Source organism: Salmo salar, chromosome 11 (assembly GCF_965601325.2).
Source record: "Salmo salar chromosome 11, fSalSal1, whole genome shotgun sequence".
In the NCBI taxonomy this organism is placed as follows: domain Eukaryota; kingdom Metazoa; phylum Chordata; class Actinopteri; order Salmoniformes; family Salmonidae; genus Salmo; species Salmo salar.
In genome coordinates, this window is record NC_138301.1 from 94,945,943 (window position 1) to 94,972,578 (window position 26,636).

At 41.2% G+C, this 26,636-nt stretch overlaps 2 protein-coding genes across 2 annotated transcripts; both read left to right on the top strand.

Annotated features, from left to right (window-relative positions):
• Positions 1-538: 538 nt before the first annotated feature.
• On the top strand, positions 539-6,726 carry LOC106563346 (mitochondrial fission process protein 1). Its single transcript, XM_045688888.2, is given in 5 exon segments — positions 539-757; positions 1,363-1,416; positions 1,418-1,473; positions 1,475-1,558; positions 5,090-6,726. Coding segments are annotated over 5 exon segments (489 nt in total). The 3' UTR covers positions 5,166-6,726.
• An 876-nt stretch (positions 6,727-7,602) lies between these two features.
• Positions 7,603-8,972, top strand: LOC145858931 (uncharacterized). The gene is made up of 3 exons (XM_082957605.1): positions 7,603-7,678; positions 7,865-8,131; positions 8,764-8,972. Exons 1-3 carry the CDS (start codon positions 7,618-7,620, stop codon positions 8,919-8,921), a joined length of 486 nt encoding a protein of 161 aa, XP_082813731.1. The 5' UTR covers positions 7,603-7,617; the 3' UTR covers positions 8,922-8,972.
• Positions 8,973-26,636: the final 17,664 nt, after the last annotated feature.

The window sequence follows — 26,636 nt, forward strand, 5'->3', positions numbered from 1 at the left end:
AAATAAGGAGAGACCTAAGACAACATCATAGCATGGCAGCAACACATGGTACAAAATGTGTCTTCTGTCTGTGTTGTCCATTTTGTCTTACTATTTTATTTATTTTTAATCCCAGCCCCATCCCCACATGAGGCCTCTTGCCATCATTGTAGATACAAATGTATACATAATTGGCTTACCTGGTTAAATGACGGTTAAATTAAAAAAAGGCCTACGGATCTAACGTTAGCCTAATGTTTGCCCACAGGGTGGCAGTACAAGTTCAGCAGCAGCCAACAGCTGCGTTCTAATGACAGACCAAGGGCATTATTAGTCATTCCAACCCTGTTGGAGCAGACGGTGCATATTGCTCCGAAGGTCACCGCCCGTTCTAGGGAAAGAGTTGTGTCAGGGGGGTTATTGCTGCTAAGCAGAACACTGAACAAAAGTCTATATTAATGTACCCCCCTTTATATGGCAGAGGTCCAAGAGGGAAATTTGAATTATTATTCTAATACAATGTTTTACCTCCCCAACTCTCCTCCGGTGAGGGTTGGCTATGATTTGTGTAGAGGCCTCTCACAACAGCGAGGCAGTTAAAGCCTTATTGCGCTCGTATCTTACCCTGGCATGTAATCTTGTGCCGACAGGCTATGCCAATGAGGTGGGGGAGGCCTTCCGTGCCCTGGTGCCAGTGAGCGCTGTATGGGCCACACATGCGGTTGCCACCGTGTATGTCTCCGCTGATGCTTTGGACAAGGGGAAGAAGGCTGCTGTGGTAAGGAAGGACTTTTTGTAAAAGCAAAGCTTTATGGTCTCATGGGGCGGCAGGTAAACTAGCAGTTAAGAGCGTTGGGCTAGTAACCGAAGGGTTGCTGGTTCAAATCCCCAAGCCGGCAAGGTGGAAAAATCTGCCGTTCTGCCCTTGAGCAAGGCAGTTAACCCCCAACGATGACGTCAATTTAAGGCAGCCCCCTGCACCTCTCTGATTCCGAGGGGTTGGATTAAATGCAGAATACAAATTTCGGTTGAATGCATTCGGTTGTGCAACTGACTAGGTATCCCCTTTCGTTCATACCCCATGTCTTCATTTATATTGATGTACACTACCATTATTTTAAGGGGTCATGGAATGTATTCAACCTTTTCAGTTATTGCCCTGTGAAGCATTTATATTATGAACTTGAGATTCCAAACATGAAGAAAACACTGAGTACTGCCAAATGACGTCGTCTTTTTCAACACATGCCAAAGGAAAATGGAACGTTTCCAGAAAATCCATAGAGCATGTTTCATAGAACAAAACTTAATTCCCACACTGAAACATAGTGGTCTGAAGCATACAATGTCATACTCCTGTCTTTGTCTATCCCTGTTCTGTAGGAGCATGGTGACAACCCAGGGAAGAGAACCAAGGTAGCTGCAGCAGTGGTGGACATGTTTTGTATGGCAGGCCCTGGCCTCGGTCGCTATCCCAGGCTTCACCATCAACCGTGTGTGCTGCCTCTCTCTACCTCCTAGGAAGAACCAGGCACCTGCCCCTCTCCACCATTCCCTTCATCATCCACCCTATCGACAGGTCAGTGTGTGTGTTGGTGGGGGGTTAGTGTGTGTGTGTGTGTGTGTGTGTGTGTGTGTGTGTGTGTGTGTGTGTGTGTGTGTGTGTGTGTGTGTGTGTGTGTGTGTGTGTACATGTGTGCCAGATATACACCGAGTGTACAAAACATAATGAATCCAGGTGAAATGTACATGGATTGTGTATGTTTGCCATTCAGAGGGTGAATGGGTAAGACAAAATATTTAAGTGCCTTTGAACGGGGTACGGTAGTAGGTGCCAGGCGCACCGGTTTGTGTCAAGAACTGCAACGCTGCTGTGTTTTTCACACTCAACAGTTTCACGTGTGTATCAAGAATGGTCCACCACCCAAAGGACATCTAGCCAACTTCACAGAACTGTGGGAAGCATTGGCGACAACATGGGCCAGCATCTCTGTGAAACGCTTTCGACACCTTGTAGAGTCCATGACCCAACTCAATATTAGGAAGGTGTTCTTAATGTTTTGTACACTCAGTGTATGTGTCAGAGGCAGTGAAGGACTGTGTATGTTCGAGAGAGAGAGCATGATAAACGTGTGTGAGAAAGAAAGGAGGTAGAGCGAGAGAAACTCTGCGAGTGAGAGGGGGGATGAGTGTGTACTTAGGGACGTTTGCAATTCGATGTTTATGGCCCAAGTGTGCCAAGGTATTAGTTTGCAGTTAAATGTCTCAGCCTGCCTGTGTGTGTGTGTGTGTGTGCCAGTCCATTGAAATGAAAAATTCCCACATCATCTTAATTAACATCATGCCCTTTTTTAAAATGTATGCATCAATTTAAGTGTCATATTAGGAGTCACACACCTTTGCTTCTGTAATAGATAATGTAATAATTTTTTTAGGCTTGGTAGCCTACTTTATGTAATGTTAGATGTGTAGCCACCATTCTTATTTATCTCAATCCATGAGGTGTCATTGAAGAGGTATATTCAGGGTTCAGTTTGTAGGGGGATGGGAGGGATTCCCCCTCCCTGCTTCTGCCATCCCTTTGGACTTCCCCACCCCTGGTATGCATTACATTTATTTAGAAATTACAGGTTATTGGCTTCCTAAAAAAAATAAAAAATGGCTGTTTTTGTTTTATCACTTGAATGCAATTTGTTCAGCCGGGAAACCTACAATTTGGGCAGCCCACAGCTTTTCTCAAACAGCTGATTGTGGAGTTGCGCGGCTGTCAGGAACAGCAGTTCAAACAGCAGACAACATGCGATTGTGGGAAAAACACTGTTTTGAAAGCAAAAGGCCTCTGCTGAAAAGCGGAGAAATTCCAACTTCCTGTATTGACTCCACTGTTTTACAACCGGAGTATCTTGCATGGCTTTGAAATACAGCCTATACAGTAAATGTTGCATTACCTATAGTTGAAGTCGGAAGTTTACATACACCTCAGCCAAATACATTTAAACTCAGTTTCACAATTCCTGAAATTTATCCTTGTAAAAATTCCCTGTCTTAGGTCAGTTAGGATCACCACTTTATTTTAAGAATGTGAAATGTCAGAATAATAGTAGAGTGATTTATTTCAGCTTTTATTTCTTTCATCACATTCCCAGTGGGTCAGAAGTTTACATACACTCAATTAGTATTTGGTGCATTGCCTTTAAATTGTTTAACTTGAGTCAAACATTTCGGGTAGCCTTCCACAGGCTTCCCACAATAATTTGTGTGAATTTTGGCCCATTCCTCATGACAGAGCTAGTATAACTAGTCAGGTTTGTAGGCCTCCTTGCTCGCACACACTTTTTCAGTTCTGCCTACAAATTTTCTATGGGATCGAGGTCAGGTCTTTGTGATGGCCAATCCAATCCAAGGACTTTGTTGTCCTTAAGCCATTTTGCAACAACTTTGGAAGTATTCTTGTTGCCATTGTCCATTTGGAAGACGCATTTGCGACCAAGCTTCAACTTCCTGACTGATGTCTTGAGATGTTGCTTCAATATAGCCACATCATTTTCCTGCCTCATGATGCCATCTATTTTATGAGGTCCCTCCTGCAGCAAAGCACCCCAACAACATGATGCTGCCACCCCCGTGCTTCACGGTTGGGATGGTGTTCTTCGGCTTGCAAGCATCCCCCTTTTCCTCTAAACATAACAAAGGTCATTATGGCCAACAAAAGGATCAGAACACGTCTCCTTCCTGAGCGGTATGACAGCTGCTTGGTCCCGTGGTATTTATACTTGCGTACTATTGTTTGTACAGATGAACGTGGTACCTTCAGGAGTTTGGAAATTGCTCCCAAGGATGAACCAGACTTGTTAAGGTCTACAATTTTTTTTCCTGAGTTCTTGGCTGATTTCTTTTGCTTTTCCCATGATGTCAAGCAAAGAGGCACTGAGTTTGAAGGTAGGCCTTGAAATACATCCACGGGTACACCTCCAATTGACTCAAATGATGTCAATTAGCCTATCAGAAGCTTCTAAAGCCATGACATAATTTTCTGGAATTTTCCAAGCTGTTTAATGGCACAGTCAACTTAGTGTATGTAAATTGTGATACAGTGAATTATAAGTGAAATAATCTGTCTGTAAACAATTGTTGGAAAAATGACTTGTGTCATGCACAAAGTAGAAATTTGTGGAGTGGTTGAAAAACGAGTTTTAATGACTCCAACCTAAGTGTATGTAAACTTCCGATTTCAACTGTATATCATAAAGCCTTATTTCGATGCCCTAATTTTACCCTAACAGTTTTCGGAAATTCCTGGGTTACAGGCCATATCAGGCCTGCAAGTCACAATGTGCTGGCTTGCAAAGTGATGCGTAATTCCTATTGGAATCAATCCAGAGTTAGGATATTCAACAGTTGGAATTTTTATTCACCTGCATTCAGAATGAGAGTCAGGGTTAGGAAACTTGATTTAAAAAAAAGACTACCTAAGCCATTTAAACTGGAACAACCATTTCAGTAACGGGTGCAATAAATCTATCTAACTGATTGGATTAGTTAGAAAACTGTATGTTATTTATCTTTGTGCAGCATCAGATTAATCCATCAATCAATCAATGTACCTACAAAATCCCAGATATTAAAAACAATCCTAAAAAGAATTGAGCTGCAGTAGAGCATGCTGGGAAATATGATAATGATGGGACTGTTTTACACTACAAAGTGTAAAACAATAACTCTGGTTATTAACACCAAAACTGGGGGTTATTTTACACCACTGAGTGTTAATTTCACTCTTACAGAGTGAATTTAACTTCTTAATCAAAACTAGAAATGTTACACTGAAAAATCAACGCTGGCCAATTTGTTGTGTACGCACCCACGGAGTATGGCCATTCGCAGTGAGTGCATAGTTAAATCCATATCTATCGGCCTATATGCACTTGGTAATGGCTGTAGGGAGCCAGGACACTTTATTAACAAATGTTCCCCCTTTATTCTTTCAACATATGGAACTCTGTGTTCATAAGTGGCTTTGTAAATTGTAATGGTCTTCAGTGTCTGAGGTGAGGTCCCATCCTTGCTATCCTCAAACCCTAAAGCCCTTCTCTGTCTCTATGCTCCACAGGGGAGTGGACTTCCTACTGGACTCCAGCCTCCGTAAGGTCTACGGTCAGTCTATAGGAAAACTAATAAGTCTATAGCACAACTAATAAGGACCACATCCATCCTGTAGCCTGTCCTGGACAGGTTAGCTCTACCAGGAAGTTCACCTTCTGACCCAGACAGGACTTCCTCCCAGGCCAGCTGAAACCTCTGCTGATCACTCTACTAACATCACTGTGAAGCCAACACAGCAGGGTTACTCAACTCTAGTCCTCCAGAGTCCACAGTTGTCTATGCCCCTCTCTTTCAACCCTATTGTCATCTTTTTATTTTCAACTCCCAAGTTAGGGGGACTTAGGACTCTTCGGCCCGTCAATTACATTGTATCAGGGAGAATAGAGATCCTGTAGACAGTGTTGCCCTCCAGGACTGGAGTTGAATATCCGTGGCTACTACTGGCCTGCAGTGCCCACCTGGTCATGTTCAGACCTCCACTGGGTGTGTATCCAGGTAGCTCTTGCTGTTAGCCATATTCAGGGAACATTCGGGGCAGTGTCATCATACCTGGCATTGAGAGCCTATTTTCATTACAAGTAAACATTTATCTTCGTTTTTTTGTTTATTACAGAAAGAATGACAATGCATAGTTGTCTGTCACTTTGAATAAAGCTTGACAGAGTATAGTGTGATGCACTTTTCAATGTTCAGTCTTGAGATTAACCTCAGAGCTTTTTTGCCCCTTGTCATTCAATACTGAGTTCAACAGAATATATGTTAAGTTTTTGTTAGCGCTAAAGTTTCAGTTCCTTTGGTGACATTTTAGGTATAGAAGGTATTGTAATAGTTGTGTAACATGGCCTATGCAGAAAGCATATGAAACGATTATGCATAAAATACTGTAATTATTGCCAAGGCTACCCATCAGTATACATTGCTGTGCTGCACTATGCAACAAAACCAAGTCATCTTATACAAAAATGGGAATTGCGATTGGAATGTGTAAATTAATGTGACATACTGGGAAATGTTGCCAATTGTTCATACACCAGAACTAACATTCAGCAATAATTGTTATTTACATTTTGTTAAGTCAATTTCTGTGTTTGTTATATATTGTTTAATTCTTAGTGAATGTGAAAAAGCCAAAGGCACCAAAACACAACAGCTTTGGGATAGTTTGTGAACGTTTTCTCTTTCAGATTATTTGTCCACATAGTCACAAAATCAAATGTCATACTGTATTTCAATGTCATTTTTTAATGTATTTCTTTTCATGCTGGAAACATAAGGGAATATTTAACTGTTGTTTCCACAGCATTTTCCTCAAAGATTTAACATTTTTAAGAGACACTTATTTTATAACATGTTTTATTTCCAATGTTTTAGCCTTAACATTCAAATATGTTTTCAAACCAGCTACTGAAAACATCTGACATTTTCTTTAGTATGAAAAAAAGTTCAAACATATTTTCTTTGACAAAATATAGTAATTTATCATTGAAACTGAAAGATATACTGTAATGTGCCACTATCTAGTTATTCCCTTATTTTGAAACTGTTTTTAAATATACTTTAGAAAAACGACATATCCTATATTGTATAAATGAATGAATCAATGTCTCCGTATTTCTTTCCTCAAGCATTGGTATGTGCAAACAATGTTCTACATATTTTAACAGTTTATAAGATTCTTTGTTTTAATGAATGGGCAACCCTTCATACACAGCCAAAACATTGTTGCAGAGAGGAATTTAACTTTCAAAATCAAAATTTTCCATATCACAGCATAACATTCCTTTTATGCTGCAGTGTCAGAAAAAAGGAGTAACTATGGATGTGTTATGACAACACACTCACTGGCAACAAGTAGCACAGAACTGTCTCAGTAGCATTCCTCTGGAGAATTATGAGTGATAACTCTTGCCAAGAGATATTGTTGAGTGTTTGGGGTTAGTCACTAAGGTCTAACAAGTTGGACAAATTTCTGCATTCATTTTAAACGACATTGGGTGCATTTAGAAAAATATGTGCAGTCAATGGAGAATGTTAGAGGTCTCTAGTGGCCAAAAGGCCATGTTAGCAGGGGCGTGCCATTGATGGCTTCCTCGATGTTAATGTAGTCAACTGGGTGGGACTTCCAATTTCATTGGCTGATCCCTCTTGGTGACCCTGTTGGAGTCATGTCCAACCGGCTCATCAGGAGGGATCTGCCAGTCTTGAAGAAGAAAATGTACTACTTCAAAATGGAGATAGCCTCAATGGCACATATACAAAGATACAGAGTTCTCTATCTCTATGGTGCAGTCACCTCTTTCATTCCCTGCAGATTGTACTGCAACAACGCAACACAACAGAGATTAACCAATAAAATGCCTAGAGTGCCACTGTCAAAACCAATCAAATGAAAGAGCTCAACGAGTTAAACTAGTGTTAGTAATTTGTCCTGATTGAGTAAGCGTTCCACAGCTGACAGCAATTGTTTTGATTAACTGCATTAGCTACTCACATAAAAAGTCCAGGTGGCCTGAGTGCAGGCATGTAGTCAGAATTATGTTGCTTATCCACAGTGCTATGGTTTTGATGCTTGTGGCCACAACTGTGGCCCAAACAGGTATGTCAACCAATTTGATAACTTGCTTAATGTTTATTTAAGTCTGGCTTTACCATTTTTAAAGCTTGTGTTCATTTTCCTTTTGCTAATGTGGAATCTAAGTAATTTTTTTTTTTTACAAAAAGCAGTGAAGTTAGGTGTGCCTCTGACCTGTTTCAGCTCTGTTCTTCCCTCCACTACCTCTAGGAATTCCACAATTAAGGTACAGTGTAGACCAGTGGACCATCTCTGTGGAGATTCCACAGACTTATGACTCGGATGAGCTGCAGCCCTATGACTCGGATGAGCTGCAGCCCTATGACTCGGATGAGCTGCAGCCCTATGACTCGGATGAGCTGCAGCCCTATGACTCGGATGAGCTGCAGCCCTATGACTCGGATGAGCTGCAGCCCTATGACTCGGATGAGCTGCAGCCCTATGACTCGGATGAGACTCCTGGTGTAGAGGAACAAGGTGAGTTGATGTCCTCTCACTCATTCAGTAATCACCTTTTAGTGAGTTTGTATAGAAACTGTTTTGATCTGAGGGCCAGGAGTACATCTGTGGTGTATTCATTCTGTTGTGAAATATTTCTTAAATGAACAGGAAGGGACCTAATTTGTCCACTGTACTTCTTTGCAACTGTTTGGCCTAATGACTACACCCCTGAATCCTTGGGTCAATGCTCGGCTGCCATAATGTTGTCAGTGTGGCCCCGGATATGTCTCAACATACCTAAATCAAGGGATGGAAGACAACTCTATAATCCAAACTGACACATTGTAGATTGAAATACTGCTTATTTTTGTCCTCGCGCTAGCTGAAGTTAGGCTATAACAACCCATTGGATTCCATAAGAGCTACCCCAATGTTAGGCGTTGCATTTTCATGTAATCCAATTGGCTACTTTCGCCTAGCATGAGGATGCAAAGGGTAGTTCATCAAAGCTAGCAGTATTTCAATTTGTTCTTTCGGGTAATAAGGCGTACAGAGATCTTCCATCCCTGGACTTGAGGTATGTTTACGAGCCATATTATTGCTTAGCCTTGTTTGTAAGGTCTAAGTAGGCCATTGACTCAATTAAAATGTATTTATTTTTTTTCCAGGTGAACTGAAGGTGTCTTCAGTCTGGCTTTTGTTACTGGTGGTCCCTCTAGTGTTGCTGACTGCTATGGGAGCTTTGTCTGTGGGCTACTACATGTGTGTGTGGAGGGGTGGTAGAATAGGCTACTGGCCCAGCAGAGACCTATTAACAAAATGTTAACATTTGCTTTCCATTCTGATTGGTTTGACAATAAATGATTGCATAAACGTTTCCTCCTGCCTTTGTGAAGTCCTATACTGATGTGTAAATAGATTACATGAAATGTCCACAAGAGGGCCTTGCAATTCACTGACTTGTCAGTGAACTGCTTGCTACTGGGAATTCTATATGCCACAATGCATCTGAAATCTGGACCTAGGAGATTCCAGGCGGTCAGAAAGGTGTTCCTTTGGGTAGTTATGTTCATCTCCCATGTTAGGGATGGTAGTTTGTCATTTAGGACACACTCATTGATCTACACTTGCATACCACCAGGGGTCACATTAACATGTGGTGTGCTCTCTGTGGTAGTATCAATGAGACCATCACTACCCAGGCACAAATCAGAGGAAAGGGGCAATTGGTGTGACGGATGAACAATGTCCCCCTTTTCCCAGCCCCTGTGAATGCCCCATCACATACAGGAAGATTAATTCAATTCCTCAGCTGTCTCCTTTGGCCTCTTAATGCCACCTGATATTGGTCAAGGGTGCCTCATGTGTTTGATCTAGGGCTGGTCCTCTCAACCCTGAATTAAAACCTTACTAACACTGTGTACATGCACTTCTCTTCAACCTCTCAATCAGACCATAGTTCTGATTATGCTAATTCATGGGGAATCTAGACCACAAAAAAATGGGTTAGTGGAAGGAGAAATTAATCTAGACTGGAGAAATTGTTGGTGTATGATGCTATGCTGTTCTGGTGGACGGACTGGGACAATAATTCAGCCCCCCTCGGCAGGCAAACACCCCATCCCTACACATTCACCCTGACCCTACCTAGACAGCCAGTAGTGCTGACACACATTGGCAGTACAGCATAGCGTCTCATCAATTTCTGTACCAGAGCAACTGACGACATGATTTTTTTTTATTTTTAACCAGCTAGTTTAAAACGAATATGTAAAACACGAGCTGCAACTCACCACCAGAACTGTGCTTCTGCTCTAGTCATTTTGTTTGACTCTGTCTCAGCTTGTTCTGTCAACTACTACAGGGCTCCAGACATGTTTTCCACTGGTGCCACTAACTTAGTTGGTGGGACTATTCCATGATTTGGTCAGACCCAAAATTGAGTAATCATATTCATAAAGCTTTAAGAAGCGTGAGAACGACTTGGCATGACTATCATACTCTCCCAAAAATGTTAACTTCTGTTGTAGTGGTGAGGTTAGCATGTCTTTGAGGTATGATATTTTTCTCCATTCACGGTTAATTCAGGACTATCTGTAATGGTATTGTCCACATGAATGTCGAAGTATTTAAAAGCATGTACAATAAGTGACTCGACACCATTTCTATTGGGCACAATATCTGAAACGCAACCAAAACAAACTGCAAATGCAGCTTGTTAGAAGCTTGATGTAAATGTTGAGTGCTATGAATATGGGACCAAATACTTGTACTACTTTATTACACAAGTGAATTTGTCCCAAAGCCTTTGTTACCCTATAATGGTGGGATAAGACTGTACAAAAAGTGCTGTTATTTCTAAACGGTTCACCTGATATGGATGACAATACCCTCAAATTAAAGCTGTCAGTCTGCAGTTACCTCAGTCGTTGTGTTTTAAATCCAAAGTGCTGGAGTACAGACCCAAAACAACACTGTCATTGTCCTAATACTTTTGGAGCTCACTGTATTTTGATGAGCCTATTCTAGTGATTGACATACATTTCGGGTTGACTATTAGACTATAATTGCTATATATTATTGTTAAAATAGGACTCTGAAATTTCCAGACTAGTTTTTTGTTCAATAGAGATGAATTACATCTTCACATCCAGTAAATGTCATGTCCTAAAAAAAGGTTGTAGGCTACTACCCTGAGAACTACAGTATAGGCCTTTGCCCTCGCAGTGGCTGCTGTGCGTTTTGCGTGCACGCACCTCCATTTCTCAGTCATAAATATCTTGTCAATAAATTATATATTATACCTACAGAAAGCTGAAACCATCGATTCTTCAAGGACAAAGCTTCTAAAGCTGTTTTTCACACAATTACATTTTGAAATGTAATATGATCAGAAGTAATTTTGCATGGGGGGAGAGGAGAGTGGCTCGCTCATCACAGCAGCATGCCCCAGCAAAGCAGACACTTCCATTGCATGAGGATAATGCACTTTACTGTTTGACCAAATCATGGTTTTACCTGTCCAAAACAGGCCGTTTTGAGTAAGGTGACAATGTAGAATGTGTCTTTCTACGTAGGCACCCTTTCCCTTTGGCTGTGTAACTGATGACACAATCGGAGCAGGTCTCTTTGCTGATGCCGTGTTTGACTTTGAATGTGAGTTTGCCTGACAGCTCAGCCTATCAGAAAACTGGTCTGGCCCATCTTGGTAGGGGGGTTGGCCGTTGCCCATTGATCAGGCTCATTATAGATTAGTATAACAGAGAAATTGCGCAATAATCATAATTTAAAAAAATTAACAGGCCATGTCATCTTTTTTTTATGTAACAAATATATTTGTGCATGTGTCAATTTTGAGCTGCCCACCCCCAAAAAAACGGATCCAGCCCATCTGGCATTTTCCAGAATTGCCAGATGACCAATCTGACCCTGTGGCCCAATGCACTATTTAGACACTATGTTGGTGTTACCTTTATTTTTAGAGTTACCTGTATACAAAAGCATAGCACCATTTTCATGGCAAAGCATCAGACACCAACCAACAATCAGTACCTGTTTCTCCTTCCCTCTAATCCATTTTCACACCATGGTCTAGATTCCCCTCTTAATGATCATAATCAGAAGTATATTCTGATTGGCAGGTTGGAGCGAGGTGTATCGGTACACAGCGTGATAGTAAGGTTTTAATTCAGGGTTGTGAGAGGACTGGCCCCAGATCAAATACATATACATGTTATGAGGCTGGATCCCTTGAGCAATATCAGGTGGTATTAAGAGGCTGAAGGAAACAGAGAGCTGATGAATTGAATTAATTTCCCCGTACGTGATGGATCGGGGTGTTCACAGGGGTTGGGAAAAGGGGAGTATTGTTCATCTGTCACTCTGATAGCCACATCCCTGTTTGATTTGTGCCTGGGTAGTGAAGGCCACAAGTAGACAAGAGACCCCCCCCCCCTCCCCCCCCACACACCCCTTCAGCTCCCACCCCATCCCCACACCCCAGTCGTCCCACTCATAACAATGCATGAGAGAGGGAACAGTCAAAAACATGAGACAAGCCAAAACAATTATTCAGTACTTTTATTCGGTACTTTTACTTTTATATACTTCCTTTCTTATAGTCACGTTATTTCTTAAGTAGCCTAATATCTAAATGACTAAAACAGAATTTTCTACGAACTTGCAGTACTAAAATTGTACTGATCATTTTCTGCACTAAAGTTATGAGTACTTAATGCTTATGTTAAAAATAGAATATGGCATGTAGAATGAAAATGACTATCAATCATGTTGACTGATGACCTGTAGTTACTACAGTTAACTGCCAAAATAATGGAAACACTGCTGTCAATACAAAATATATTGACAGCAGGTGCTTCCACACAGGTGTGTTTCCTGAGTTAATTAAGCAATGAACATCCCTTAGGGTCATGTATAGAAATGCTGGGCATGCCGGTATTTTGGCTACCATGGTTATGCCCCCATCCATAGGGCACGATTGGTCACTGAATGGTTTGGTGAGCATGAAAACAACGTAAACCATACAGCGCCTTCAGAAAGTATTCATTCCCCCTGACTTATTCCACATTTTGTTGTATTACAGCCTGAATAAAAAATTAAAAAAAACACCCATCCACACAAAATTCCCCCATAAAGGAAAAAGTGAAAACATGTTTTTAGAAATGTTTGCAAATACAGAAATATCTAATTTACGTAAGTATTCACACCCCTGAGTGAACACTTTGTAGAAGCACCTTTGGTGGCAATTACAGATGTGATTATTTTTGGGAGAAGTCTCTAAGAGCTTTGCACACCTGGATTGTACAATATTTGGCCATTATTCTTTTAAAAATTGTCATGTTGATCGTTAATCATTGCTAGACAGCCCTTTTCAAGTCTTGCCATAGATTCTCAAGCCGATTTAAGTCAACACTGTAATTAGGCCACTCAGGAACATTCAATCTCGTCTGGTATATAACTCCAATGTAGATTTGGCCCTGGGTTTTAGGTTATTGTCCTGCTGGAAGGAGAATTTGTCTCTGAGAGTCTGTTGGAAAGCAGACTAAACCAGGTTTTCTTATAGGACTTTGCCGGTGCTGACAGCTGTTTTTTTTCTGAAAAACGAATCTTTGCCAATGACAAGCATACCCATAACATGATGTAGCACCACCATGCTTGATAATATGAAGAGTGGTACTCAGTAATGTTGGATTTTCCCCAAACATAATGCTTTTTATACAAGACAAAAAGTACATTTCTTTGCAACATTTTTTGCAGTATTACTTTAGTGCCTTGTTGGAAATAGCATGCATGTTTTGGAATATTTTGGTTTTGTACAAGCTTCCTTCTTTTCACTCTGTCATTTAGGTTATTATTGTGGAGTAACTACAAAGTTGTTGATCCATCCTCAGTTTTCTCCTATCACAGCCATTAAACTCTGGAGCTGTTTTAAAATCACCATTGGCCTCATTGTGAAATCCCTGAACAGATTCCTTCCTCTCTGGCAACAGAGTTGGGGAGGACACATTTATCTTGTAGTGACTGGGTGTATTGATACACTATCTAAAATGTAAATAATAACTTCACCATGCTCAAAAGAATATTTTTCTTTCTTTTACACATCTACCAATCGGTTCCCTTCTTTGTGAGGCATTGAAACCCTCCCAGGTCTTTGTGGCTGAATCTGTGCTTGACATTTCAAATCAAATCAATTCAAATTGTATTAGTCACGTTGTGCCGAATACAACAGGTGTAGACCTTACAGTGAAATGCTTACTTACGAGCCCCTAACCAACAATGCAGTTTAAAAAAAAATATGAATAAGAAATAAAAGTAACAAGTAATTAATTAGCAGCAGTAAAATAACAATAGTGAGACTATATACAGGGGGGGTACCGGTACAGAGTCAATGTGCGGGGGCACCGTTTAGTCAAGGTAATTGAGGTAATATGTACATGTAGGTAGAGTTATTAAAGTGACTATTCATAGATGATAACAACAGAGAGTAGCAGCGGTGTAAAAGAGGGGGGACAATGCAAGTAGTCTGGGTAGCCATTTGATTAGATGTTTAGGAGTCTTATGGCTTGGGGGTAGAAGCTGTTTAGAAGCCTCTTGGACCTAGACATGGCGCTCCGGTACCGCTTGCTGTGTGGTAGCAGAGAACAGTCTATGACTAGGGTGGCTGGTGTCTTTTACAATTTTTAGGCCCTTCCTCTGACACTGCCTGGTATAGAGGTCCTGGATGGCAGGAAGCTTGGCCCCAGTGATGTACTGGGCCATACGCATTACCCTCTGTAGTGCCTTGCGGTCAGAGGCTGAGCAGTTGCCATACCAGGCAGTGATGCAACCAGTCAGGATGCTCTCGATGGTGCAGCTGTAGAACCTTTTGAGAATCTGAGGACCCATGCCAAATCTTTTCAGTCTCCTGAGGGGGAATAGGTTTTGTCGTGCCCTCTTCACAACTGTCTTGGTGTGCTTGGACCATGTTAGTTTGTTGATGTGGACACCAAGGAACTTGAAGCTCTCAACCTGCTCCACTACAGCCCCGTTGATGAGAATGGGGGTGTGCTCGGTCCTCTTTTTCCTGTAGTCCACAATCATCTCCTTTGTATTGATCACGTTGAGGGAGAGGTTGTTGTCCTGGCACCACAAGGCCAGGTCTCGTCGTTGTCGGTGATCAGGCTATGCATAAAGGAGAACAACAGAGAGTAGCAGCATTGTTGTGTCATTGGCAAGCTTAATGATGGTGTTGGAGATGTGCCTGGCCGTGCAGTCATGAGAGTGAACAGAGAGTACAGGAGGGGACTGAGCACGCACCCCTAGGGGGCCACTTTATTGAGGATCAGCGTGGCGAATGTGTTGTTACCTACCCTTACCACCCGGGGGCGGCCTGTGAGGAAGTCCAGGATCCAGTTGCAGAGGGAGGTATTTAGTCCCAGGGTCCTTAGCCTATTGATGAGCTTTGAGGGCACTATGGTGTTGAACACTGAGCTGTAGTCAATGAATAGCATTCTCACATAGGTGTTCCTTTTGTCCAGGTGGGAAAGAGCAGTGTGGAGTGCAATAGAGATTGCATCATCTGTGGATCTGTTAGGGCGGTATGCAAATTGGAGTAGGTCTAGGATTTCTGGGATAATGGTGTTGATGTGAGCCATGACCAGCCTTTCAAAGCACTTCATGGCTACAGACGTGAGTGCTACGGGTCAGTAGTCATTTAGGCAGGTTACCTTAGTGTTCTTTTTTACTACCTTACAGATAGTTATGTGTGGGGTACAGAGATGGTGTAGTTATAAAAAAATTATGTTAACCACTATTATTGAACACTGAATGAGTCCATACAACTTATTATGTGATTTGTTAAGCTCATTTTTACTCCTAAACTTATTTAGGCAACCACAAGAAAGGGGTTGAATACTTATTGGCTCAAGATATTTCAGGTTTACATATTTTTTATTATTTTCAAAAATGTTCAAACAAAATTCCACTTTGACATTATGGGGCATTGTGTGTAGATCAGTGACACAAAATCTAAATGTAATCCATTTAAAATTCAGGCTGTAACACAACAAAATGTACAAAAAGGAAAGGGGTGTGAACACTTTGAAGGCTCTGGAGGCCATGGCCATCTTATTTACCATATCTCAAACTAACTGAACATTATGGGAGATTCTGGATCGGCGTCTGAGACAGTGTTTTCCACTAACATCAACAAAACATCAAATGATGGAATTTATTGTGGAAGAATGGTGTGGCATCCCTTCGATAGAGTTCCAGACGTCTTGTAGAATCTATGCCAAGGTGTATTGAAGATGTTATGGCTTGTGGTGGCCCAATTCCCTATTAAGACACTTTATGTTGGTATTTCCGTTATTTTGGCAGTTACTTGTATGTTTTATTTGTAAATTAATTACCCAAAGTGTAATTCTGTTGTTCGTAGGAAAAATAAAGGTCCCTCCTGCTCCCATGAGTTGACCAGGAATCAACAACCGTACCTAAAATGACTGAAGAATATACACAAAGTAGAGATGTTGGCATTTCATATTTTTACAAGTACCACATAGGCCTACCCTGACACAAGATACTAAATCATTCTATGGAGTGGAGTAGGTTAGAAAACATTTTGGTCACGGTAGATTTATAAATGGTTAAGCTCATTGACGGGTCACATTAAGGGCATTAATTAAAGTGTTTTATCCACACTGGTTGATTTATTGAGGTCAGCTGAAGTCTACGTTTGGGTAGCAGTGGCAGTGTATGTGTAGATTGATTTTCATGAATGATTCTCCCTCAGACCAAAAGTGAAAACAAAAAGAAACCGAGCATATCAAATTAAACCATAAAATAAATAGGGGAAGGAAATTAGAAAAATGAGGCCAGAAGTCTAAATTAATACACTTTCAGTTACATCTTTGAAATGGTGACCGAACAAAAATCATCAACTGGATAAGGCTGCTTTGAGGGTACATTGCTTATTCAAGTTATTCAAGTTCATTGCTTATTCAAAAAATGTATAATTATACATACAGTGTATTCGGAAAGTATTCAGACCCCTTGACTTTTCCCACATTTTGTTAGGTTACAGTCTTATTCGAAAATCTATTAAATCGTTTTTTCCCCTCATCAATCTACACAGAAATGTGTGCAAATTTATTCAAATATCTCTTTGGCACTGATTACAGCCTCGAGTCTGCTTGGGTATAACGCTACAAGCTTGGCACACCAGTATTTGAGGAGTTTCTCCCATTCTTCTCTGCAGATCCTCTCAAGCTCTGACAGGTTGGATGGGGAGTGTCGATGCACAGCTATTTTCAGGTCTCTCCAGAGATGTTGGAACGGGTTCTAGTCCTGGCTCTGGCTGTACATTCAAAGACTTGTCCCGAAGCCACTCCTACTTTGTCTTGGCTGTGTGCTTAGGGTTGTTGTCCAGTTGGAAGGAGAACCTTCACTCCAGTCTGAGATCCTGAGCACCCTGGATCAGGTTTTCATCAAGGATCTCTCCGTACTTTGCTCCGTTCATCTTTCACTTGATCCTGACTAGTCTCCCACTTCCTGCCGCTGAAAAACATCACCAGAGCATGATGCTGCCACCACCATGCTTCACCGGAGGGATGGTGCCAGGTTTCCTCCGGACGTGACGATTGGCATTCAGGCCAAAGAGATCAATCTTGGTTCCATCAGACCTGAGAATCTTGTTTCTCATGGTCTGAGAGTCTTTAGGTGCCTTTTGGCAAACTCCAAGTGGGCTGTCATGTGCCTTTTACTGAGAAGTGGCTTCCGTCTGACCACTCTACCATAAAGGCCTGATTGGTGGAGTGCTGCAGAGATGGTTGTGCTTCTGGAAGGTTCTCCCATCTCCACAGAGGAACTCTGGAGCTCTGTCAGAGTGACCATCGGGTTCTTGGTCACCTCCCTGACCAAGGCTCTTCTTACCCGATTAATCAGTTTGTCCGGGCGGCCAGCTCTAGGAAGAGTCTTGGTGGTTCCAAACTTCTTCCATTTAAGAACGATGGAGGCCACTGTGTTCTTGGGGACCTTTAAAGCTGCAGAAATGTTTTGCTTCCCTTCCCCAGATTTGTGCCTCGACACAATCCTGTCTCGGAGCTCTACGAACACTTCCTTTGACCTCATGGCTTGGTTTTTGCTCTGACATGCAATGTCAACTGTGTGACCTTATATAGACAAATGTGTGCTTTTTAAAATCATGTCCAATCAATTGAATTTACCACAGGTGGACTCCAATCAAGTTGTAGAAACATCTCAAGGATGATCACTGGAAACAGGATGCACCTGAGCACTATTTCGAGTCTCATAGCAAAGTGTCTGAATACTTATGTAAATAAGGTATTTCTGTTCTATAAATTTGCAAACATTTCTAAAAACCTGTTTTTTTCTTTGTCATTATGGGGCATTGTGTGTGGATTGACGAGGAAAAACATTAATTTAATCAATTTTAGAATAAGGCTTGTAATAATAATGTAATAAAATGTGGAAAAATTCAAGGGGTCTGAATACTTTCCGAATGCACTGTATATGTACATGTATATAAAAATTGCTGTCATTGTGAGTATACAGTCATTTGTTGCAATTGGAAATGACTGGACATGTACACATACAGTACATCAACAACAATGGTCTTGAACAGAATGTCCAATACCGTACATTTAATCAGAAAATATGTTTGTATCAATAACCAGGAATACAACCATTAACTGCTTAGTAGAGAACAGAATCTAAAAATAGACAAAGTGCTAGGAGTAATACTTCAAACACAGGTGGATCAATATGTGTTAGCTTAATAAATGCCCTCAGAGGTAAGAGCAAAAACAACAGAAAGGGTCAAATGTCAATAATCTGGCTTGGGCTGATAGGGTTAACCATATTGCCTCCATCACAGAACCATTTCGCCTTCATTCCAAGGTGGGAAAAGTGTAACAGATTGAGTTTTGTGATACTATAGTGATAGTTGATTTTTATGCTGTAAACTACGGTGTGCCTGGAATGCTCTGTAGGTCTCAGTGTTGCTCTCTTTGTTAAATGTGTCTGGAGAAGTTAAAAAGTGAGCTGGCCATAAGCGTTACATTATGTATGAGGAACTCCTGCTGGATTTTGTTCAGGTGGCATCATAAGGGGCAACCAAGTGGAAATTCTGCCCGTTCACTTAAGGCCCACTATCTGTGGTAATCTCTCTACATAAAAGCAGCACAGCCATGCTTATCATTGTACCTACTCTTTGAGATGGGGATTCAGCCTTTTTCATCTTGCACTATGTCTGATGTGGTTATACAGTACGACTACAAACAGTGGTGTAGTGGAGGGTAAACGCAAGTAAACGCAGTTTACCCACTTTTTTTTTTTCTTGACAGTTTACCCACCTTTAGCAGAAAAATGCATTGTTTGTTTTTTCACCGAGACCAGCGATCAAAGTTTACCCACCATGTTTTTGTTACCACTACATCACTGACTACAAAACATACATTGGTTATCCCATCTCATCTCTCTGTGAAATAGGAGAATTATCATTACAGATTCAGCGTTGCCAAAATACACTACCAGTCAAAAGTTTGAACACACCTACTCATTCAAGGGTTATTCTTCATTTTTACTATTTTCTACATTTGTAAAAAAAAAAAAAAAAAAAAATGAACTCGGCAAGTCAGTTAAGAATAAATTCTTATTTACAATGACGACTTACCCCGGCCAAACCCTAACTCAGACGGCGCTGGGCCAATTGTGCGCCTAATAGGGACTCCCAATCACGGCTGGCTGTGATATAGCCTGGAATAGAACCAGGGTCTGTAGTGATGCCTCTAGAACTGAGATGCAATGCCTTAGACCGCTGCGCGCCACTCGGGAGCCCCCAACATTGTAGAATAATAGTGAAGACATCAAAACTATGAAATAACACATATGGAATCATGTAGTGACCCAGTAGCCACCCTTTGCCTTGATGACAGCTTTGCACACTCTTGGCATTCTCTAAACCACCTTCATGAGGCAGTCACCTGGAACTATATTTCAATTAACAGGTGTGCCTTGTTAAAAGTTAATTTGTTGAATTTCTTTCCTTCTTAATGCGTTTCAGCCAATCAGTTGTGTTGTGAGAAGGTAGGGGTGGTATACAGAAAATAGCCCTATTTGGTAAAAGACCAAGTCCATATTATGGCAAGAACAGCTCAAATAAGCAAAGAGAAATTACTGTCCATCATTACTTTAACACATGAAGGTCAGTCAATCCAGAAAATGTAAAGAACTTTGAAAGTTTCTTAAAGTGCAGTCAAAAAAACCATCAGGCACTATGATGAAACTGGCTCTCATGAGGACCGCCACAGAAAAGGAAGACCCAGAGTTACCTCTGCTGCAGAGGATAAGTTCATTAGAGTTAATTGCACCTCAGATTTACAGCCCAAATAAATGCTTCACAGAGTTCAAGTAACAGACACATCTCAACATCAACTGTTCAGAGGAGACTGCGTGAATCAGGCCTTCATGGTCGAATTGCTGCAAAGAAACCACTACTAAAAGACACCAATAATAAGAAGACACTTGAGAAACATGAGCAGTGGACATTAGACCAGTGGAAATCTGTCTTTTGGTCTGATGAGTCCAAATTTGAGATTTTTGGTTCCAACTGCTGTGTCTTTGTGAGACGCAGAGTAGGTGAACAGATGAACTCCGTATTTGTGGTTCCCACCATGAAGCATGGAGGAGGAGGAGGACGTGTGATGGTGTGGGAGTGCTTTGCTGGTGTCAGTGATTTATTTAGAATTCAAGGCACACTTTACCAGCATGGCTACCACAGTATTCTGCAGAGATACGCCATCCCGTCTGGTTTGCACTTAGTGAGACTATCATTTGTTTTTCAACAGGACAATGACACAACACACCTCCAGGCTGTGTAAGGGCTATTTGACCAAGAATGGAGAGTGATGGAGTGCTGCATCAGATGACCTGGCCTCCACAATCACCCGACCTCAACCCAATTGAGATGGTTTGGGATGAGTTGGACGGCAGAGTGAAAGGAAAAGAAGCCAACAAGTGCTCAGCATATGTGGGAACTCCTGAAAGACTGTTGGAAAAGCATTTCTCATGAAGCTGGTTGAGAAAATGCCAAGAGTGTGCAAAGCTGTCATCAAGGCAAAGGGTGGCTACTGAATAATCTAAAATATGAAATATTTAACACTTTTTTTGGTTACTAGGTGATTCCATATGTGTTATTTCATAGTTTTGATATCCTCACTATTATTCTACAATTTACAAAACCCCTTGAATGAGTAGGTGTGTCCAAACTTTTGGCTGGTACTGTACATGTATATACTTCGGGGTTATTGGGTTGTTTTTGAAAGCAAATGTCCTAGTCAATGGAGAAAATATGCTTGACATAAACAACCAAATCACATTTAATTTTGAATTCAATTTTCTGTTTGGGGATGGAACAGCTCTTAATTTCAGTTGGAGTCTTAAATACTTTTAACTAGCCTGGAGAAAGAAATTAAGCCATTTTCATAACATATTTCACGACTTTGTTTCGTTTCTGCCAAATAGGGATTACATGAATAATTAAGGGCTTCAGGGAAAAACATTGATGAAGTTGTCAATTTCTTTGTGAATATGAAATATACATGCCTTGTTAAAATATGAAATATGCATACAGAAATAAAGCGAGATAATCAGCCTGAAACTATGACAGTATGTTCTATTTTAATTAAGTCAATAAAAAACACCTAACAAAAGTAAATGATTTCTGCCTCAAATAATCAAGGGTCAAATATGACAGAGCCTACAAGCCATGTCTATGCAGTTCTCTTTGCTGGAATATATCTAACATCCAGTTTGATTAACATAGTTGTTGTCCTTGAAATGGACATGTAATAATGCTTGATACTGTTTTGAATGAACTATCACATGACAGAGCCTACAAAGCCCTTTGAGCTTATCCCTCCAAATCACAGAGAAGCCCATCGACACCACAGCCTAGTACCCTTTCTGATGCAGTATGTTGGTACAAGCCAAACACAGGGGGATGTGTACCAAACCATAACGCTAAAATAAGGCCAAAATAAATTATTCTAAAGCAGTGAATGAGTTATTAAATTGTGTTTCAGTGCTCAAAGACAAAGCTTTCAAGCATTACAGGGGCATGTGGAAAGCACATAAAATCATGGAAGCGCCATATGCTGGAAAATAATGCCAGATTAGGGAGAATTACAGTATATTTGGCACAGTAGACTCATGCAGGGGGAGATAGGACCTTGGCGAGGGTGCTACATTCTTCTCACTAACACAGACACGCATCATATTAATCAGTAGTAGTGCCACATAAACCAGGAAGGGTAAAGGGACCCGGCACATACAACAAAAGAACAGTCACAACACATAAAATATTATGGAACAAATACTGAAGTAACTACTAACATAACTGTATGATGAACATGAAAATATATTACACAGTAATAAATTGACACGGCCAAACAATCAGGCAGGTGCTTGTAGATAATATACGAGAAAACAACAAGGTGACGACAGCCTGCAGAGATATCAGGAGACCTGTAGCCACAGCAGTGCTTGGGGAAGTGGCTCGAATTGTCTATCGCTCTCTCGCTCTCGCTGGACTGCTATAATTTTCTTGGGTGGAATGATGGATGAGCTGGTGTCAGCCTGTGTTCATTATAATGCAGACCATCTATTCTTCTGTGAGACACCCTGTACTCCAGGAAATGCCAGAGAGGTATTGGGCTCGGGAGGGAAGAGAAAATAACGTCTGCTCATAGAGGAATCTGCTGACGCTTTTGTTGATTTACCACCTAGTGATGATCAATCAATCAGTAATGAAGATAGTGTTCTTCTGTACTCTTTTAGGGCACTTAAAGCACAGTCACTATGCCATGATTACAACCCTTTTCAGGGCTCGCTTTACACACTGTGTCACCTTCCAACTAACACAGCCATTACGCTGTTGTGTTTGTCTGAGAGATTTATGTAGGTCATGCCTATAAAACTATTGAAACGATAAATGATTCATGATGGTTTCTCCACCTAAAGCAAAGCTTTTCTAAGAGGTAACGCTTGCAAGTGAAACACAAAGTTCCATGTCTTTATTTGTAGACACAGGTGGCTTAATGTCCTACATTTATCAAAACACAACAAAACGAAAAGCACTTCCGTTCCAATTATTACAGTAGTTGTTGATAGCAGTGAGTCCAAGGATTTATGTCCACTGTCTCTGCAGGTGTTTTTAGGTGTGAGGAGGAAACACACAAACACACCTTAACAAGACTAACAGGAGTCTAGACACAGGTTTAGATGCAATCATTACAGTAATGCATGTTTCCATTCTAATCTAGCTCACGCCACTGAGATACGCTGCCTGTGATTAGGAATGTGTTGTACTGAAATAGATTAAACTAAGTGGATAGCACTTCACTGTATGAGCCGTCTAGCTAGTAAACACAAATGTGTAGTGTAACGCTACATGGGAGAGTCCTTTGGAGGCCTGGAGGAGGTATTGAACGAGGAGAGAAAAAAAGTACAAATGAATTCTGGCTTGTTCTCTAAGCAGGGGATCAATAACAGCGAGGAGGCTGAGCTCTCACCCATCTGATTCATATCTTCGTTTTTTCTGCTCTTCAGCTCGAAACACAAGGCAATACGCCAAAGTGGTATATTTGCTGGCCAGATATATCAGGTGTTTCCTCAACACATGCAGCATGAATAACAGCATGACCAGGCTATTAAACGCAATAGCTATCACCATCTCATGATGTAAACTCCCCTACGTATTGATTTGGACAGTGAAGCTACACCTTTTAATTTGGCTCTATACTCAAGCATTTTAGATTTGAGATCAAATGTTTTATATGAGGCGACAGTAGACTCAACAATGTCCCTTTTTATTTTAGGGTATGTTCATATCTGTTTTAACATTTCGAAATGAATGCACTTCATGTACAGTATCTAGTCCCCCGATGTGAAGGTGTTAAAAGGATTTGGAGAAATTCACTTATAGTGTCTTACATTTAGACAGAAGTTTAATATTCATGCCACCAAAAACATGCAAAACTCTCACCATTACCAATAACAGGTTGAGATTAGCATTTTTTGGGGGGGTGTAAGATTTATGCCTCTGTAACTTCCTCACTCATCATTATTCACAATTCATTCATGATTATTCATAATCATGGTAGCATCCACATTATTGTAGAAGTGTTCTGAAACATATGATATTCTTATTTACAATAAAAGTCACTCAAAAATGACACAAACCATTATTTACTGTTCATTTCTATTGGGCACAACATAATCCAAAACACAACCAAAAGGAACAGCAAATGCATCCAAAAAGTTTGTAAAACTTGATGTAGTCATTGTGTGCTAGGAATATGAGACCAAATACTACCTTTTGACTAAATGTAATACACTTTAAATGAATTTGTCTAAATACTTATGACACCTTCAAATGGGGAGAATAGATACACTATATATACAAAAGTATGTGGACACCCCTTCAAATTAGTGGATTCTGCTATTTCAGCCACACCCATTGCTGACAGGTGTATAAAATCGAGCACACAGCCAAGCAATATCAATAGACAAACATTGGCAGTAGGATGGCCTTACTGAAGAGCTAAGTGATTTTCAACGTAGCACTGTCATAGGATGCCACCTTTCCAACAAGTCAGTTTGTCAAATTTCTGCCCTGCTAGAGCTTCCCCGGTCAACTGTAAGTGGTGTTATTGTGAAGTCGAAACGTCTAGGCCGTGAAGTGGTAGGCCACACAAGCTTACAGAATGGGATCGGCAATTGCTGAAGTTCGTAGCGGATAAAAATCACCTGTCCTCGGTTGCAACACTCACTATGACTTCCAAACCGCCTCTGGAAGCAACATCAGCACAAGAACTGTGTTCGTCGGGAGCTCCATGAAATGGGTTTCCATGGCCGAGCAGCCGCACGCAAGCCTAAGATAACCATGCGTAATGCCAAGTGTAGGCTGGAGTGGTGTAAAGCTCGACGCCATTGGAGCAGTGGAAACGCGTTTGCTGGAGTGATGAATCACGCTTCACCATCTGGCAGTCCGACGGACAAATCTGGATTTGGCGGATGCCAGGAGAACGTTACCTGCCCCAATGCATAGTGCGAACTGTAAAGTTTGGTGGAAAAGGAATAATGGTCTGGGGCTGTTTTTCATGGTTCGGGCTAGGCCCCTTAGTTCCAGTGAAGGAAAATCTTAACGCTACAGCATACAATGACATTATAGACAATTCTGTGCTTCAAACTGTGTGGCAACAGTTTGGGGAAGGACCTTTCCTGATCCACGCCCCTACACCTTTGGGATGAATTGGAACGCCGACTGCGGGCCAGGCCTAATCGCCCAACATCAGTGCTCGACCTCACTAATGCTCTTGTGGCCGAATGGAAGCAAGTCGCTGTAGCAACATTCCAACATTGTAATGGCTCACAAAAAGACGAAAGAGGGGAAGGAATATCATCGGCCAGCGTGCCATTGTTCAAGTCCCTGGCCAGCGCGGAGGGAACATCACAATGTGTGCAGCGATTACCCACCACGGCGTCATCCATCACCATGCTACCCTTGGCCCCTACAACACCGCCAATCTGATCACATTCCTGGACACCCTACACAACACACTCATTCCACCAGATCAGGTAGATGGCCCAGAGCAGCTCAGGTACGTTGTCATTTGGGACGACGTAGGTTTCCACAGGGCTGCTCTGGTTCGTAACTGGTTCACTGCCCACCCAGGCTTTTTAGTTGTTTATCTCCCTCCATATTCTCCAGTCCTCAATCCTATTGAGGAATTCTTTTCTGCCTGGAGATGGAAAGTGTATGACCGAAATCCACAAACGCGTATACCTCTTCTCCAAGCTATGGAAGATGCATGTGGAGATATAGCAGCTGATGCTTTTCATGGCTGGAATCGCCATGCTAGGCGATATTTCCCCCGCTGCTTGGCCAGGGAAAACATTGCTTGTGATGTGGATGAGGTGCTGTGGCCAGACCGCAACAGAAGAGCATAGTTTATTTTTATTTTTTATTTTTTTACTGCAACTGTATACATTAAATTCTTCTGTTTTGTATGTAGACCACTGTATGTGCAACTTTGTGTTGGTTGGGAATGGGATGTACACTGTGTACATTGTTTTTGTGGGAAAAATAAAATATATTTGTTACCGTGTATTTGTGTGTTCTGAGTATAAAAACAATATTCTCAAATATTTTACAACACACTTATGTATGTACTGTCTGTAGTAATGGCAACACTGAACCAAAAAAATGCCTAAGTCATTATGATGAATGGAGAAGAAGTGTTTTCCATTCATCATAGTGTTTTACATTGAGCACATCAGTGTTCAACTGGTTCTTATAAATGTCTATTCATATGATGGTTTGTGTGTGTCATTTGAAAACAAAATACCATTTTGATAAGAAATAACATTGTTTTGAATGTAAAGTTTCATTTTGCTGGAGAATTTAGGGGTTTTGCCCATTGTGTGTGTGTTTTTTGATTTGTGTGTAGAGTTCTGAGAATATGAGGCATGCTTTCAGAAAATGTGTGTAAACAATCGAGAAACTGTAATGTCCATGATATTGGAATGAGATGTTCGACAAGCAGGTGTCCAAATACTTTTGATCATGTAGTGTACATCAAGTGCTTTCATTTCTAAATTGTAAAACAGATATGTATGAATTAACCTCAAATAAAAGGTGACATTCTGTCGCCTCATATAAAACATTTGATTTCAAATTCAAAATTATGGATTTTAAAGTTCATAAATCTGGCACACCTGGCTCATTTGGTTGTGTATTCTACATCACTATAAGCATTTTAAGATATTATTGGGCTACAATGAAATGTCATACGTATGGTCATGCAAAATGTATCGTTGAGTTGTTTGGCGGCCATATTGGAAAAAGGCTTCTGTGGGGTTAATGCACTCGCTTAAGCCTGAACAGTGCCTGCCAGGCAGCACTGTCTCCCAGGCTGCGTGCCTCCCCCAGGACCAGAGCCAGTCACATGCAAAGGACAAC

Bases quoted from the DNA above. Each gene is read 5' to 3' on its own strand.
- LOC145858931 (XM_082957605.1), top strand. From the start codon at position 7,618: ATGTTGCTTATCCACAGTGCTATGGTTTTGATGCTTGTGGCCACAACT. The intron at 7,679-7,864 runs GTATGTCAACCA...CACTACCTCTAG, and splicing joins CACAACTGTGGCCCAAACAG to GAATTCCACAATTAAGGTAC. The intron at 8,132-8,763 runs GTGAGTTGATGT...TTTTTTTTCCAG, and splicing joins TCCTGGTGTAGAGGAACAAG to GTGAACTGAAGGTGTCTTCA.